Below are 17,388 nucleotides of genomic sequence, written 5' to 3'. Positions count from 1 at the left end.
CAGCAAAGAAGGAGCTTCACTTAGCGTCCTGTAGCAACTCGAATTCAGCCAGAGCAAGACCGAGCGCTCCAGTGCGGGGGGGTCTGATCCCAGACTTTTGTCTCAACCACCCTAAGTCCCTATTCGATCAGCACACTTTGTTGCTGCCGCTGGCCACCAGCCTGCTATGAACCCTGGGGCTGGGGTTTGTGCTGGCAGAATTTGAGTTGCTACAGTGGCTAAGGTCTGAGCTGCTGTCCGTTTTGTGCCAGGGAAGTAGTGTCCTTGTGGCAGGGAGTAAGGCGGGGGGTCTGCGGGCTGTGCAAGCTGATTGAGATTTATTTTCCAGCCTTCTATCAATGTAATGATGGTCAATCACTGTAAGTCTCGTATTTGTCACTGTTTTGGCCAATGCCTACAGTCAGGCACCGGAGCACGAAGAACATAATGCTGACTGCAGTTCACCGGCCTCAGGGACAGTGTCACTAGTGACAAGGATTTCTATTTTCTGAAAGTTACATACAGAACCTTTAAACAGCTAATAAAAGATACATATGGATTATTCCTCATACAATATGAAATCTCAATCAAATATACTACCTTACTTTGCAAATATTCAGCTGTGCTCTCCAGTAACTATGCTGCAAAGTCTATCTCTTAACTAATTTAACAAAATCCTCAACTTTCTGGCATTATATTTCTTGCGCCGCGACTTTTTAACCAATACATAGAAAATACAAAACCATTCTTCATAATGAAAATCAGGTGGACACAAATCAAATGGGTAACAGAAAGATACAATAACAGAAGGGAAATGAGGAGGAGCAGACTCACACAAAGAGTCAGGCACATCCACACTCAGAGAAAAATACAGGCCGGTCTAATGATGGTGCCCCCCCTGTCTGAGTCCATGGCAATGGTTTCACCCCACAACACAGAGGCACAGTCAGGCCACAACACAACCCAGACTCATCAAGCACAAGTATCTTTTTTTTTTTTTTTTTTTTGGAGGGGGAGCGTTAGTGAAGACCAAACTTACCGCCGGCCGCCTGTCACCCACCATCATTACATCTCAGCACAATATCACCACATTCCTGAGGTTACACTTTCAAGAGGGAATGAAAGGAGGACGGGGAAAGAGGGGAGGAGGGATATCACTCTCTGTGACATGTTCACAACTTGGGAGACATGGCGCCCTGCACTGTCCCAAGTGTTGGGCTTGACAACACACCTACAGGGAGGGAGTCTACAATGGCAATAACCAGAATCAGTACAGTGTGATATGATTACACTTGCTACAAGCTCTATGTGTGCTGTATGGGTCAACCTTGAAAACACTGTTTAAAAAAACTGTATGCTGAATCTTTAGGAAGTCTTTACAAACTGATGTGTAATTTTAAAGAAATACTTCACCCCCAAAATGATCATCTGTATGTCACTTACTCGCCCTGATTTATGTAGAATTCATGAAGGGAACTGTTTTTCTTGCATGCCTACAGGGTGAACGAAGAATCCAAAAACTGAGAAAATCCTTAATGAATTGAGTCTGTTCTCATGCACTGTTCTTATGTATACCTACAAAAAATAATGTACCAAATTTGGTATGTATCCCACTTAATCATGAGCCAGTAATTCATGTATAACCCATGTATTTGGGAGGGCTGCGATCACTTGATCAATGCGCTGATGAGAGTAGGAAAGGAAGAAGTCTGCATAACAAGGCTGGTTCGGGTGGTGCATGGGTCACAAAACACAGAGCCTTCCCTGAGGAGATCAGTTTTAAATAGTAAGGTTTTAGCGAAAATGCATGTGTATGGGAATTACTGAGCATACAACTGGATAAATGACACTTCCGATTATACTGTACGATAAGATAAGATAAGATAAGATAAGATAAGATAAGATAAGGTAAGACTGATATGTGTAAAAGTGTGTAAACAGATGTTTTGATACAGTTTTTAAAATGGACTATGACTCTATTCATGAATTGGAGACATGCAAGAAAAAACAAGTTTTCATCACAACCGCTATGTAACAAGGGCTGAGCAGTTGTCATTTAGGGGGTGAAACATTTCATTTAGCCATACAAACTGTATATGAATGGATGTCTGCACTGTCTGTAGTAATAAATGTATGTTTGCTGCATGGGATCTGGGACACAGGAGCTTATAATGAATCAACATGGCAACCTCTGGCCATTGATAGGAGTCCATTCACAGGCAGTGGCTGAGGTGTTGGACACTGCGGAGAGGTGGTTAGTTCAAGGAGAAAGTCAGAAATCAGGGAAATTCTTATTCTATCCAATTCTGCCACTCAGGGCAGATCACTCCTTAATTCAGCATTTATGTAAAATTAAAATGCTTTCAGCTTCTGGCCATGGAACTGTTTCCCTTATTTCTCCCCCATACTGAAATCTCTTCTTGAAATCCCTCACAGACACCTCACAGTCTGAGGTTATGTCGTCTTTAAAACAGACAAATCAAGATAAAAACGTGGTAATCTATGTCACTAACAAGGGATAGATTTAAGAATTTTCCCTGTTCCAGTCTTTCAATCTTGACTGACACAAGGAGCAGAAAAGTACACAAAGAGAGAGGACAAAGGCACATATCAAACATCTTACAGGTCAGAGACACAGGCAAAGACAGCTTTACAGAAACACATCTTTGACACGTCCCTTTGCTCTGAGCATGACTTGAATATGGTTGTAGTCAATCAGCTTGGTTCTTGATTGGCTGACTGTAATTTGTGTTGGCATTATGCCTGAATAGCTGTGCATTCAAATGTGAATTTCTTCTAATTCTGTCTGCACCAAGAAAGAAAACACTGGAGAAAGTGTTTTAATTTACAAGCAGATAATTGTTGTACATATTCAAGCATCTCAGAGTGATAAACCAAGTACAAAATAGGGATTGTTGCTTAATGGATTGTAAAAGGTGACTCCTGCATGTGTGCATGTGAAATGGACAGACTGCAGTAGAGTCTTGTAAAACACTGTCCTTAAAATAAACCAAATAAAGAGGCTTCTTATTATAAACAACATGCCCTCTCACCTAATGCAAGCCACAAAGCAGATTTTCAATTAATAACCTATCTTACAAACCTAACCACACCCAACAGACAACAATAAGGGCAACACTTAGAAATGTAAAACACTATATCCTACATCCATATCATATATATAGTCTAATGACGTCATAACAATCTGGTAAAGCAAAAGACAAATGATTACAGCAGAGATTAGCCTTAGCTCTGCTGCTTAATAGACTGTGTTTATCTTCAGTGTGTTGCTGTTGGACCAGGGTGTGGTTGAGGACAAAATAACTGCTCTTCTTCTCTACTCTACTTCACACACGAGAGGAAACAAGAGCTGAACTTACATCCACAATGAAGAAGTCCAGCCAGCACCAGGCGTTGGTGAAATACTTCACAAAACCATAAGCCACCCATTTCAGCAACATCTCCAGGATGAAGATGTAAGTGAAAACCCTGTCAGCGTACTCCAAAATGATTCGAATGGTCTTCCTCTGTTCGATGTACACATCCTCAAAGGCCTGTGGAGAAACAGGAAACATGCGTCAGCTATAAGAAGGATGGCGAGGGAAATATTACACCTCATGATTTGATTCCACTAATGGAACTGTACACAGCACTACAGCAGTGATTTACAGTGATTTACTAGATTGCCTCAGCTCATGTAAATTTGCATCTGTCTCTGCTCTTGCTTTAGTAGAATTTGACATGCTTGTCAATGAAATGCATGTATCATTTAGAGATCAATATATTTTCTGCTCTCAAACTAAAGTCCCTCTCTAGACACATTTTAAAGTCTGTGAAAACACTCTCCTATGATTAATATTTGGTTTAACATGGTGTTCCGACATAAAAGATAAATAAATAGGAATGAAAAAGGGGCCGGAAGCAACTCTATTCTTTTCCCCATGGATATATAAAGAGAACCGGAGACAGCGTTGAAGGTGGCCCAGGAAGCAGTTTCACCTAGGGCACCCAGATGGCCAGCAGCGACCCAGGAGGTGGGGCCCCGTTCATTCCTGTGAAAGCTGCTCAGTGGCACAGGAGGCCAGAAAAGACCCCTGGGAATGCTCCTGCTGCCAATTTTTCCCAGTGACCATTTGTGGTATTGCAGCAAAAAAAAGGCCTTTTCTCAGCAGACATTTTGACATGCCATATTAGGAAAAGCACAGGTGTATTTTAAAACATTCATAAAAGCCGCATTCCAGGAGGCCCTGGTAGTGTCCATGCTGGCTCACTGGAGTAGCTTACTGGGACACTTAATGGAACTAAGCCACTGTTAACGCCAGTTTCACCAGTGCTTTTCCTACTCTGACAGGCCAAAATGTGTGCTGAGAAACAGGTCTTTTATAAAAGAGATGTCTGTAAAACTGTTGACAGGACACCTCCAACTGCAAACATGGTGAGTTATGACTCTTTCTATTATGAATTCTTTATCCATGGAGATTTTAAAATCCATGACATCATCACAATATAAAGTCTATGAGCTGAGTGGGAAGTCTTGGGCGGGGTCAGCGGGAGAAACGCTATTGTTCATATTCAGTGGGCTGCATACTGCAGAAGTAAACCTGGGAGCTAAAAACTTTTTTTGGCAAGCAGCTCCATTGGAATGAATAGATGCCATCTTGCTATCTGTCTTGCCAAAAGTCTTTTTGGGTCCAATGGCGTCATGTGATGGACCTGGAAGTTGTAACTCCACTGTTTGGCCACTACAAAAATTGGCTTTGAAGCCCTGTGCACTTCCTGGGGCCTGTTTCTCAGTCTTTGAGAAATTCTGGATCTGGTTGACTGATAAAATAGCCATGCGCATCAAGATGGCTATCGTTAGAGGAAACATCGGAGAGATTAAGCCATACATGTCTGAGCCTCACTCTGATCCAGACTCAGATGAAGACTCTGTTGTGCACCAAAACTGGCTAACATATGACATATCAGAATGTAACTGTAGTTAGCATCTTTTATTTGTTTATGTTGTTTGTTAATTTATTGTAACTGGCAGTGGCTGACATACAATAATATCTGATAAGATGCTGTTTTTGGTTGATGGTGGAAAAAAGCTCCAGGGTCCAGTTAACATCAAAAAACTGCACAGTCTACCATGTTTACTGTCAAAACTTTCTCTATGCTAACACAAACTCACACTCTCTGTACTGACAAATGTGCTCTGCCCTGGAAGTTTCAGGTTTCTTTGCTGGTATTGTGTTGAAGTCTGTTTCCCTGCCAGTCTGTGTTTCCTGTATCAGACAGCGATTGGCTTTCATATCAGTGATGTAATTTAACATGCCCAGTATACATCTGAATCTCAGATTTTGGGGAACTAAATAGACATTGCTTTTTCAGTAGAGGAATGTGAAAACACCTCTCTAGTAACACTTTGCACAGATACAAGTCGGCAAAGTCAAGGTCACTTTAGGGGACATAAACTGAAGAAAAACACATCTTTGATGTTTTTATGTAACAGGCCAGAAGCAGGCCTCCTCACCAGGGCACCACTGCTGAGGAGGATCATGAAGATGATGAGGGTTTCAAACCAGTTGTGCTCCACAATCAGGTAGCAGGTTTTTCTCAGGAACCACCAGCTCTTCCACCAGCCCACAGTGATGTCGACGTCACAGCACTTATACTTTGCAACACAAGCTGAGGACACACAGGAGAAGACACAGCATTTAGTTATAGTCAGATAAGTTACAGTCCTGTGTTTAGAATTTTTTCTGCTTATCCTGAGAGGATGCCTTTTTTATAGCCCTGCATGCAGCTTTAAGTCTGACTGTTGTTTTGAACGTGGAGCAAATAGCTAAGTTAACCAAGCTTAGCTCAAATCCTGGATGTTTCTGGATTGTGCAACAACATTTCTACAGTGAAGAACCACAGTACACCTTCTCCAATGCTAAGGGTTGAATACTCTGTATTGTTATCCTATTTTTTTCTTGGCTTTTGACAAAGTATTTGCCTATAAAAATCCTAAAGGTTTCTCTAACATTTGGAAATATATTGAACAGAATCCACGTATTTGTATTCACGCATTTGTAAGTTCGAACAGTCATCAGGCTTTTTTAAAGCAACAGAAGTGGAAGTACTCAGATGGGTTACTTAAAGGAGAACAGCACCTGAATTAAGAATTATATATATATAAGTATATGTTATTTCCATGGCCGAGGAAAGTTCAATCAATATTTGTCAACATGAGCTGCTCTCTCTCAAAGCCAGAAACCAGAGAAGGAAGTCTCAAACTTGTGATGTCATAGGGTATTAAGTCTGGAGCTGCTCCAAAAACAATGAATGGGAGCCTGATTTTGTGGAGCCATGGAATGTTTGTTTAACTTTTATACCCAAATGAGTTTTATTTTATTGTAGTGTTCTCAGTTCTGAAACAGGAAGTGTAACCATATTCCCCTGGCTGCTCTCAGTGCAGCTCCAGACTTTATATGCCCATGACATCACAAATTTGAGTTTTAGCACTCTTGTTTTTGGATTTGGGAGAGAGCTGTTTATGTTTACCTATTTTTATGGACTGTCTTAGACCTTAGGAAAAACATGTATGAATTTTGAAAATGAGTGTAGTCCCCCTTCAAGTAAAATTTGTGATACACACTTTAGAAATACCCTGTTACAAGTAAAGATCCTGCATTCACAATTTTACTTAAGTAAAAGAACAAAAGTATTAGCATCAGAAAATACTTACAGTATGAAAAGTAATAAAGTACTAATTAAATTATTAAATATTAATTATTAATGCATTCATCTGCTCAAAGATGCTACTCGATCCCATAGACAAACTGGCACTGAACTGAGCTGGGGTGATTTCACAGCCCATACAGTACTGTACCTCCAAACTGCATACAGAAACATAAAAAAATCCATGTTCGTCTCACATTAGGAGAGAAGGAAAACCACCCTCCCTGTTATATGTAGTTATGTATCAGTGTATTAGTGTGAGCATCATAGACAGAAAGACAGACAGACGGACAGACTGACAAGTAGAGTCTCCATGGGTGAGTGATCCTTCATAATGAAACTGCCCTTCACCCCTATCACTGCCCTATCATTTCCAAAGAGCCCAAGGGAGTCTCTGTGCTGTGGAGTGGAGGTAATGGGTGCTATGGGAGCAGTTGTCTCACCTTCTGTCCAACACGCCTCTGGCTCCATGTATTCCTCCACTGGCTCCACAACCACCACCTCCTCCACATCTGGCTTGATGTCGATGGTGCTGCCCTCCGACGAACTGGTGTCATCCAGCTGCAGATACACGGACAAATGAGCACACACACACACACACACACACACACAGACACAGATGCAGACGCACAAAGAAACACAGGAACAAAGAATCAGAGATTCAGAAACATTTTAGTTTTTATTGCATAGGTGACAGAATGACTAATTATGGAGAAAACTACGCTCCTGAAGACGAGTGTGGACTTGTCAGGAAATGACAACTTGATGTTATTAGGGGTTTAAACCATTAGGGCTGAAACACTGTTGTTTTAGTGCCAATTTATTGTCCGTAATCTTCTTCCCAAATGTTTTTGCAAATTCCCGTGAGACTGTGCACACATGAAATTTTTACCATTGATTCAAAGGTTCAAAGAAATATGACCCCAACTGGCCAGATGGGGGCGCTATAATTAAAGGTCAAAATGTTGAACTCTGAAAGGTCATAACTCTGACACCACAAGTGCGTTTTACACAAAATTTGGTACAGACACTCATCTGCACTCACTCTGCATATTTGCATCAGAATCATTAAAGTCAGCCTGACTAACTTTTTTGCCATTTTGAATTTAAAAAAACAACAACATTTTTGCAGTTTTGACATTTTCTGTTAAACCGTAGGTCCGATTTGTGCCATGTTTTCTGTGGGTCATTATTAGAACAAGCTTATTAAAAACGATCAAAAACTTGCTGATATCTCCTTGCACATTGAAGGTATTCACCAATAAATTTTAAACAGGGCGTGGCTCAGCATTAGACCTAACTCCACAGCTCCTGGGCTGAGCATCATATACTTGCAGGACATGTCCACATAAGGAACTGAAACATATCTTTTAAGTGTCTTCATATTAACCACTAGGGGGCATTATAAATGCAAAAAAATTGGGCGTGGCATAACACAAATCCAACTATGAATTAAAAATTGTTAGTCCAGTAATTACAAAACTCACATGATACGTTTCACAACAATGTTAGACCACGTGTGTGAACTTATGTTGATAAACAAACAGGTACATTTTTGCTCGGCACAAAACTTTGTACAAATCAATGACAGTTTGTTCAAACATCACCGAAGTCAGAGGATATTTTTAATTACGCTGCTGAAACATGTCTCCAAAATATTTTCATAACTGACCAATACAGAGCAACGGCATTGCTGAAGAAGGGCATGGCTGGCACAGATATCGACGTAAATGAAGTGTTTGTCCAATCGCCATACAATCTGTTAGTTATCTTGCAGGTGTCACAAAACTGTTTAAGTTCTAGATCCTTCAAAGCGTTTAATTTCTAACAGTCTGTGTTGGCCTGAACCTCAGAATCACTGCTTGTGGCTATATTTTCCTAACTGTGTTGGCTCAGTCTTTAGTAAAGGAAAAAAACTTTGAGTTCTATTTGATTACACAGGGTTTTTTTCCCCAAACTGAGATGCACATCATAACAATCTTGGACGTCACTTATCATCCACATGAAAACTGAGATGGAATATCAAATGGCAGATCATCTGCTCTGAAAGCTTCTAAATGCATTTCGTCAGAAGATGTACGTCAGCAGATGTCCATTTCATCCACACTGCCTGCAAGGTCCAGCCACTTTAGATGACATTATTGAGTAATGGAGTTATATTAGTGTCTGAACCGTGCAGAGTAGCCAGCCACACCCACGGCTTTACTGTCCCGAGAGAGGAAACTGCACAGTCTGTAGTAGCTGAGGATCACACCAACAAAAACAACACCATGTGCAGCATCACAATACTTGTTGTTGTTATTCTAGAAGTAAAATCAATTGTTTAGTAAGGGCTTAGATATGATGATTTTGTTTTGTAAGCTGCAGATTTTGGTCTGTTTTTGTCACTGTCTGCATGAATACTTGTATTATTATTATTATTATTATTATTATTTATTACTATTAGGAGTGGATAATATATGCGCTCTTCTCACTGACCTCTTTGCTGTTCTCATTGTCGGACTCGCTGCTGAAGTCCTCCGTGTTGAGGTTCTCAAAGTCAGACTCTCCCACAGCTATGGGCACGCAGACGGTCAAGTTTGGGTTGTGGATGAACGACATGTGGTCCTCATCGATCATATATTTGCCCACGCTGCTGCCAATACCGCTGGTGGTGCCGTTACCATTCTTGGCGTAGTCCAGGTCACGGTTGATGTCCACCCCGGTGTGGTTGGCAATGCAGTTCAGCTTCTTGTCATACATGTCATCCAAAGGCTTCTGCTCGTCCTCCATCTGTGGTTTCTTCAGCAAACTAGCCACCAATATCCGCATCTTTGCTTTTATCCATGCAATGCCTATCTTGATACGCCTGACTGAAATCTGCAGGTTGTTGGGCTCTCCGTCGTCATCTGTTGCAGCCAAATTGTCAGCACTGAATGAGCTCAGCAGCAAGGCAAGGAACAGGTTCAACACCTGTGGACACAAAATGAGTAATCAGTGACTGGATGTCTGACCACATCATAATCCCCTAAAAGATGTGGTAGAGAGCCAACAGTCTACTGTTTCTTGGGGAAAAAAAACCCTGCACACCCTCCCAGCCTGGACACTCACCACCAGGTTACCGATGACCATGACCATCATGAAGACGATGAGGCACATGGCCTGGCCCGCCACCTCCATGCAGTCCCACATGGTCTCGATCCATTCACCGCACAGCACCCGGAAGACGATCAGGAAGGAGTGGAAGAAGTCGTTCATGTGCCAGCGGGGCAGCTCACAGTCGAGAGAGATTTTACACACACAGTCTTTGTAGCTCTTGCCAAACAGCTGCATGCCAACCACAGCAAAGATGAAGACGATGATGGCCAGCACCAGAGTCAGGTTCCCCAAGGCTCCCACCGAGTTACCAATAATCTTGATCAGCATATTGAGGGTGGGCCATGACTTGGCCAGCTTAAACACTCTCAGCTAAAGTGGGTTGGGTGGAAAGAGTAGAAGGGATGCGATTGAGCTACAACATTTTAGCTGTACTAACCTGCTGCTTACCTTCAGTGGAGTTAAAACAGTATAAATAAACAGTATGTTGCCTGCAAGCGTCTATTGTTTTTCAAATCCAATTTAGTTGATACCACACCCACTTCTGCATGAAGAAAGCAGGCAGCCAGACTTTAAGGCCTGATGGTCGGCTGCCAGCCTACTGCTTGTGTACGGAGGAATTTGGGGGCAGGCTCAAAGATGCGTCTTTAGCTGGGAAACAGAGTTCATCAGTGGCTTTGAAAACCACTGTTGACAAAAAATACTGAGGAAATCTACTCCTTCTCATCCCTCTCCTTAAATGCACCACGTTGGGTTTCGATGCCCCTCTATATCCTTTATGTATCTACGTGTATTGTTTACATGTGTATGCCCCCCCGCCCCTGTTGTTTTACTAACAGTCGCTGGCTAAATTCGAGTTGCTATGGCTATTAATGAAAAACTTTGCTGATTTTTAACCAGCTCTAATATCGCAGTGTAGGCAACGTGTGCAGATGAATGGGGTTTGTCTTCCCTGACGTGCCTCTAGTGCCCGGAGCTTCCTATTCATCTGCCAGCAAGAGCCAAGCACAGTTTATATGTGCACACTTTCCACACTAGTTGACAGAGAGCTTTATAGTCTCTGAATCAGCAGGCCTTAAAGTCAGGCAGACTGCTTTCGTCATGCAGAAGTGAGTGTGATTTCATTTAAAGTGGTTTGGAAAAACAATAGATGCTGCCTGCGAGTACACACAGAGAATAAAGTAAACTTTAAGCTACAAATTATGCATATTCCAAATGCTAAGATGCTAACTCTACATGCCTTCTCTATTTAGAGAGGAACTAAAATGAGCATTTACCAAACGGAATGATCGCAGGACAGACAGGCCTTCGACATCAGCCAGAGCCAGCTCCACTAAACTCAGCGTCACGATGAAACCATCGAAACAGTTCCAGGCCTCCTGAAAGTAGTAGTACGGATCCATAGCCACCAGCTTGAAAAGCATCTCTCCTGCAAAGATCCCCGTGAACACCTGGCAGGTAGGAGAGAGAACAGATTTGACCACACTGATTTGACTCAACACCTTGGTGTTCACAGGTGATGTGAGATGATGAAGCATGATGGACAGTGCAATTTGTGATATTTGTTGTAATCTGAGTTGTGACATTATAAGCCTTGTTTCCACAATGCTGTCCACTTCAGATCAGTTTACTTCATTACATATCAGAACCGTTATTTTCACGTTTTCCTTGTCAAAAGTTGCACCAATAAAACGGTTCATCCTACTCACCCCTCTGTTGAGGTACCAAGCACTCTGATCCGATACTAAAAGATAGAGCTACAAACACTGCAGTCCATTGATTGGTCAAGGGAAAATCATCACTCTTGCTGAACAAGAGCTCAGTCACTCACTGAATGCACAATTTTTGCTATGTTTATAACATCAATTGCAATAGATGCACTAAACACACCAGTCCTTTTTTGCTCTGAAAATGTCAGTGCACAACTCCATTCCATGGACGATCAGCAAGGATCAGACATTCCTCTAAACGGTGTAGAGGAAATACAGCGAGAGCTGGATGGAGCAGTGACACGGCTACTACCATTTGGTAAATACCTCACCTGTATTTAATAGTACTGTCTGCAGTTAAAACACAAAACAGAACAGAACAGGTCTTAAGGGTACTGTGCTGAAAGAGATTAGACATTATAAATTATCCCTATGGTAACTGCATGTTAATGAATTACCAGGAGGATGAATCCAATTATTTAAAGAGGCAGTACGTCTGGATTTTGTGTGTGTGTGTGTGTGTGTGTGTGTGTGTGTGTGTGCCAGCTGTTCTGTAGTCAGTAAAGGTGAAATGGCACTTCTGTGGTCTTGTAGCAGCTCTAATAAATTACTGAGGGTTATCCTCAATCATAGAGCAGACATAATGATAAAGCACACAATGTAAGTACATCCAAGGTTTGTGTGTGTGTGTGTGTGTGTGTGTGTGTGTCTGTGTGTGTCTGTGTGTGTCTGTGTCTGTGTGTAGGACGATGACTCATATTGCATCAAGGTGACCTACAAATCTGCACCTGTGCCACCCATTGGCCTTTGCTGGTAAATGTCTCTGGAGCATAAATAATAAATAACACATCTCTGTGTTGTTTCAGTTGTAAATTAATACCTGTCCATATATATGTATCCAAGCAAAGACACACATCTACATTGAGTGATTAATCATTACAGTAATTACATTTGTGATTTTTGGGATACATCTGGTTTTGGGACACTGACACAACTTATATTTACAAATCTGATACTGGATAGTAAAACACCCATCATGGTGCCAGAGCTCAGATTTACTCAGTGTCCTTAAAAAAAAAGGAAAATGCTCATAGTGAAAATGGCCAGGTTGAGTTATCCAAGCCATGATTCAGGCACCATTTTAGAGCAGCTCATCGATCAGGCTCCATGAAATATTAATGCAGGCCCCCCACCAGTCAGCCAACCAGCAGAGAGGCAGGCTGGCCCACTGAAGCAAACAGCAACCAGAGGAGAGAAAGAGAGATCGCAGGAGAAGACAGGGAACATGTGTATTTGAAGAAATGCATGGATACAAGAAAACAGCAGGGGGGGGGGGGGGGGGGGGGTTTGCAAGGAAAGAACTGCCAATTATGGTCCCAAAAACAACACCTCTATATGGGCTGCAAAGAAGAAGCACAAGTGATTCTTAACTGGTTGATAAGATTAAAAAAACATGAACTAAAAGATTTCCACTCACCAGATTGCCTACAGACAGCATATCCTCAAAGTCAGGGGTCATGGGGTAGTGCTCCATGGCCATGAAGAGGGTGTTGAGGACAATACAGATGGTGATGGCTAAGTCCACGAAGGGATCCATGACAATCAGGTTCACAATCTCCTTGATCTTAATCCACTTGGGGGAGCACTCCCAGATCAGGAATGTGTTAGCAAACTTATACCAGCATGGCGGACACTTGCGCTGAGACTCCTCCAGTTCTGAAGACATAGCGCGGATCATACATCAAAACCAAACATACTAGCGTGCTTAAGCATACCGCATGCAATGGTATCAAATGATAAGACAAAATTGTATGCATTGTATGTATCTGGTACTGTTGGATATGCAAAGCAGATAAGCAGGAAATTCATGTCAAACTAATCAACCAAATGAAAGCAGCCCTAGTTAAAGAATAATGAGAGAGCAGGTTAAATAGCTGGGTTAAAGTGGCAGTACCCTCCACTAGTGTGTTGGTAATGACGCTCATGACACTGTTGGCCCGCTCTTTCCGCCCAAAGGAGGTATTGAGCTGGTCCACAGACACCATCAGGGAGCCCGACAGCTTCTTCTTCACCTCAACCTCAGTAGTCGGCTGTCAGGAGGAGAGGAAGAATCAAGCACCCATGGAGAGGACATGAACACCATCCCACATCACCACCGGTGGCCGGCGGAGGGAAGTGCACAACAGCATTGGCAGGAAAAAGTAGTTGATGATCAGATTTTTGAGGTGGGGGGCATGTTTCAATCTTTTCTATATCAATGCTGGTTTCAAGGAAGATGTGTGTATGCTGTAAATGCATGCAGGTCTCAGCCAAAGTGGGAGCAGTGGTCTAGGGCTACTTGACCTAATTGTGTTTGAATGTAATTAGCTCATCCCGATTAAATAATAAATGGATTGTGCGATATTGTGCAAGGAGAACTGCCTCTGCATGAATGCATTTTCAGTCCTGTCATGCAATAATGGAGGCTTTGCTGCCATTGCAATATAATCATTAGGTTATTTTACAAAATGTCTCCCAAATCTGGCCATTTTAATGTTACTCGCAAATTGATGCTACTGGATCTTCCTACTTTGAAACCATACAACTTATATTGCAACCATCAAGTCAAGAGCATTGTAAAGAGATCAAATGGAGGCAGATTGTTCAGATCCATCCAGTTGTCATGCATGAGCATGCTCCAAGTCAAAGAGAAGGAGAGGAAATTACAGACACCATAGCCATTGTTCTACTTGTCTATGTCATGCTTGTTCAAATTTAGGGTTTAAATCTACCATGCTAACTAGAATGAGACACAACTAATTCACTACTGTTGACCAGGGAGAGTTTGGAAAACAGAGAAAGGTAAAGACACACAAGGACAGCAGCCCTCCTTTTTTCTTACTTTATATATTAACAAGGCCTGATAGGATGGTGTGTGTGTTACTTGTGTATCTGTTTTGGGATATTAACAGTGTATCAGGGAAGCAGATAAAAATGTCTGTGGCTCTATAGAGCTGGTCCCCTCTGTTTCCTCTGCCTCCTACTGCAGATCTACCCACACAGGCTAGCATAGGACCTGGATGCCTGGAGGAGGAACACATCAACACACTAGAGAATGTTAACGCATCATTATATGCTGTTTGTTAACAAAAATGGTGTTTTGTTACTACAGTGTGTTAGGGCCCTGACACACCAAGCCGACGGTCAGCTGACGGTCAATGTCGAGCTGCCGATGAGTGTCTGTTGCCATAGTTTTTGAGGTGTCCTGCACCATTGGCACTAGTTGGCCCTTTTTTTGGATGATTCAGCATGATGAATCGGTGTCGGAGCCGGTGAAGCCTGATTGGCAGTCTAACTCAGAGCATCAGAAGATAAATGGAACCGAGGAAAGCAAACAAACAACTAAAATCAAGGGGGGGGGGGGGGGGGGGGGATCGAAACAAACTTTTTATATTAGGTAAGGTTATTTTTTCAGGCATTGAGCTCTTAAGCTGAGACAGTTCGTAATTGTTGGTGCTATTGTTTGCTAGTGCACGGTATAAATCATTCATATTTCAACACTGGGCTGTGTTTTTAGCGAGCTAACTAGCTAACTAGGGTCTTGAATCTGTCCTGTTGGTCTTACGATTTCCTTTTTTGAACGATGAATACACGGCCTGCTGGTAATTAGAGTTACTTCCTCTCACACAGGAAGCTGTAATCTTTGCAATGTGTTCAAGTGCAAATTTTTGGTCGAGGCGACACCTGTCAGTTTGGTGTGTCTGGGCTTTTAAACAGCACCTTGATGACATTCCACACATGAAGTTGTGTATTATATATTAATCAGACTATAATATATGTGTGCCAAAATCTTCAATGAAGAAGAAAAATAGAATCATGTCTGTTTGATTAGTGTCTATGTGATAGTGTGAGCGTGGTGCATGTAGAAATAAATTATTTGATATGAACATTTCAAAACATTGACATTCATCGTTCAAATCAAACAACAAAATTGCCTGGAAGTCACTGATAGACCCAGTCTCACTAACCTACTAAATTAAGGGTTGGCTATAGTATATTCACTATAAAGTTTAATTATTTCTCCATCCTTTGCCTACTGTTGGAGGGCAGCATACACTGCAGGGCTGGGGGAGGGGAGGCGCGAGCGCTTAGCCAAGAGATACATACGGACTTGCAAAGATGACAGAGTAGAGGATAGAGAGCAAGAAAGAAAAGGAACGGACGAGAGGGGGCCATGCCTAGATAGGTCTACTCATTGACTTCCTTACACTGTCGTCAGTAGCTGCCTTATCTATTTTCACCTCAGGCAGAAGGCGTCCACCGGGCCCAGGGCCGATGAGCGACACCACGCCGTTGCAATCCACCGTGCTGTTCCTCTTCCCATGGAAGCCACTGTAGCTGCTCCGCCGATAAGGGCTGAACAGGGAGCCCCGGCGCTCCTCGCACTCCTCCACCGTGCTGTGTTCGTCATCCGCAAACTCGTTCTCCGAGCCCACGTCCTTACCGCGGCCCTTGAAACTGAAGATGCTGCTCTTGCTGTTGTGGCGGGACAGGAAAGGCGAGCCGGGTATACTGAGGAGGGACTGGAGGTACAAGAAGGATGAGGAGAGGGGACATTCGTGTGACTGATGTAGCACAGGGTGTTTCTGAATTACAATTGATTGCACCATCATTTTTATGCTGTTTGTCATCAGTTCTGGAGGTCATGATGAAAGGCAACATCTGCGGGGTGTGAGAAATGTAATGCAACCAGGACGCTTTTCCCTCAGGAGGCATATTCTGCTGGAGCAATCACATGACTTAATAAACAAGAGGGAAATAGATAATTAGGTCAGTGATATCCCACACTGTCAAGGTCACACATACACATGCACACACACACACAGACACACACACACACACACACACACACACACACACACACACACTAACAGGACAGAAAGGCAGCAGAAACAACATGGAGTGGCACATGAGTCATGACAACATCAATCTGGGCTGCTGCTAGTATTGATCCGAATATTATTATAGCAGCACACAGAGTATACTCGCTCAACTGGAACCACATTTTTTGACAACAATCCTGTTACATAGGGCTTTTGTGTCTTACTTCATTTGGTAAATCCTGCACTATAAAACATGTTATAAGAGCCAGTGGAGCCCCAGTGAGGCCTAAGCAAGGCCACAGGATTGCTCCTTTTGAAACATTCATGTAATCACTGTGAATAATTCAGGACCTGGACATGTGTTTCTACATCTCCGGCCACTATATACTCTATTATGTGAGTTCGTGCCACACCACACTGTACAATAGCAGCACTCAAGCTAGCATTTTTTTCTCATATTTAACATTGTAATAGCGGGATCTCTTGGCCATGATGTGTGGTAAAAATCTGATGTCATGCTGAAGTTTTGACTGTGAAATTTTCTGCCACCGATCCACTACAATGGCGGTGAATTGAATTTCATGTGTGAAGCTCAAAGCATTCAAAATACAGTGAAAAACTCAAAATGTATACATGTATTTCCAACATCTTGATCTTAATCTGTAAACGTCACTATTTACATTGACAAAACAAAATTCTTTTGACTACAATTCAGAGGGGGAAATCTGACACTTTAAATAAGGCTGTGTTTTCCTCACCTGATTCATAATGGAAGACTTTCGACCCAGGCGATTATCAGGGAAACGGAAGCGGCTCCTTTTGCTGCCGTCATCCGACTCTGACTTGACAAACTTCTCACTGTCACCTTTCTCCTTCTCCTGCTCCTTCTGCCGCCACTTCTTCTTGCGATTACGTCGCTCTTTGGCACTCTTGGAGCTGAGCTTTGACATCTCAGAGGAACTGCATGACAGACGCCCTCCTCCATCGTCCTCTACTGCATCCTCTGACACTGTGCCCGCAGAGGTTGCCATGGCAGCCGTCTACGAAAAAACATA

General features: G+C 42.5%; 1 protein-coding gene across 9 annotated transcripts in view; it reads right to left on the bottom strand.

Moving 5' to 3' along the window:
* Positions 1–17,388, bottom strand: part of scn8aa (sodium channel, voltage gated, type VIII, alpha subunit a) — a 62,274-nt gene that overhangs the window by 17,999 nt on the left and 26,887 nt on the right. For 5 of the 9 annotated variants that reach the window (XM_050064053.1, XM_050064056.1, XM_050064051.1 and 2 more), the window contains exons 11-20: positions 17,092–17,373; positions 15,719–16,033; positions 13,426–13,561; positions 12,949–13,187; positions 11,040–11,213; positions 9,778–10,134; positions 9,166–9,639; positions 7,131–7,248; positions 5,495–5,649; positions 3,360–3,533 (exon numbers count right to left, since the gene is read on the bottom strand). In XM_050064053.1, the coding sequence (XP_049920010.1) occupies positions 3,360–3,533; positions 5,495–5,649; positions 7,131–7,248; positions 9,166–9,639; positions 9,778–10,134; positions 11,040–11,213; positions 12,949–13,187; positions 13,426–13,561; positions 15,719–16,033; positions 17,092–17,373 (2,424 nt within the window). The remainder of the gene's footprint in view (positions 1–3,359; positions 3,534–5,494; positions 5,650–7,130; positions 7,249–9,165; positions 9,640–9,777; positions 10,135–11,039; positions 11,214–12,948; positions 13,188–13,425; positions 13,562–15,718; positions 16,034–17,091; positions 17,374–17,388) is intronic. The other 4 variants (XM_050064058.1, XM_050064057.1, XM_050064055.1 and 1 more) reach the window with 1 other exon arrangement.

This window comes from Epinephelus moara, chromosome 16 (genome assembly GCF_006386435.1).
Source record: "Epinephelus moara isolate mb chromosome 16, YSFRI_EMoa_1.0, whole genome shotgun sequence".
Taxonomy (NCBI): domain Eukaryota; kingdom Metazoa; phylum Chordata; class Actinopteri; order Perciformes; family Serranidae; genus Epinephelus; species Epinephelus moara.
Note: the sequence above shows the minus strand (reverse complement) of the source record. Positions and strands in the feature narration are given on the sequence as shown.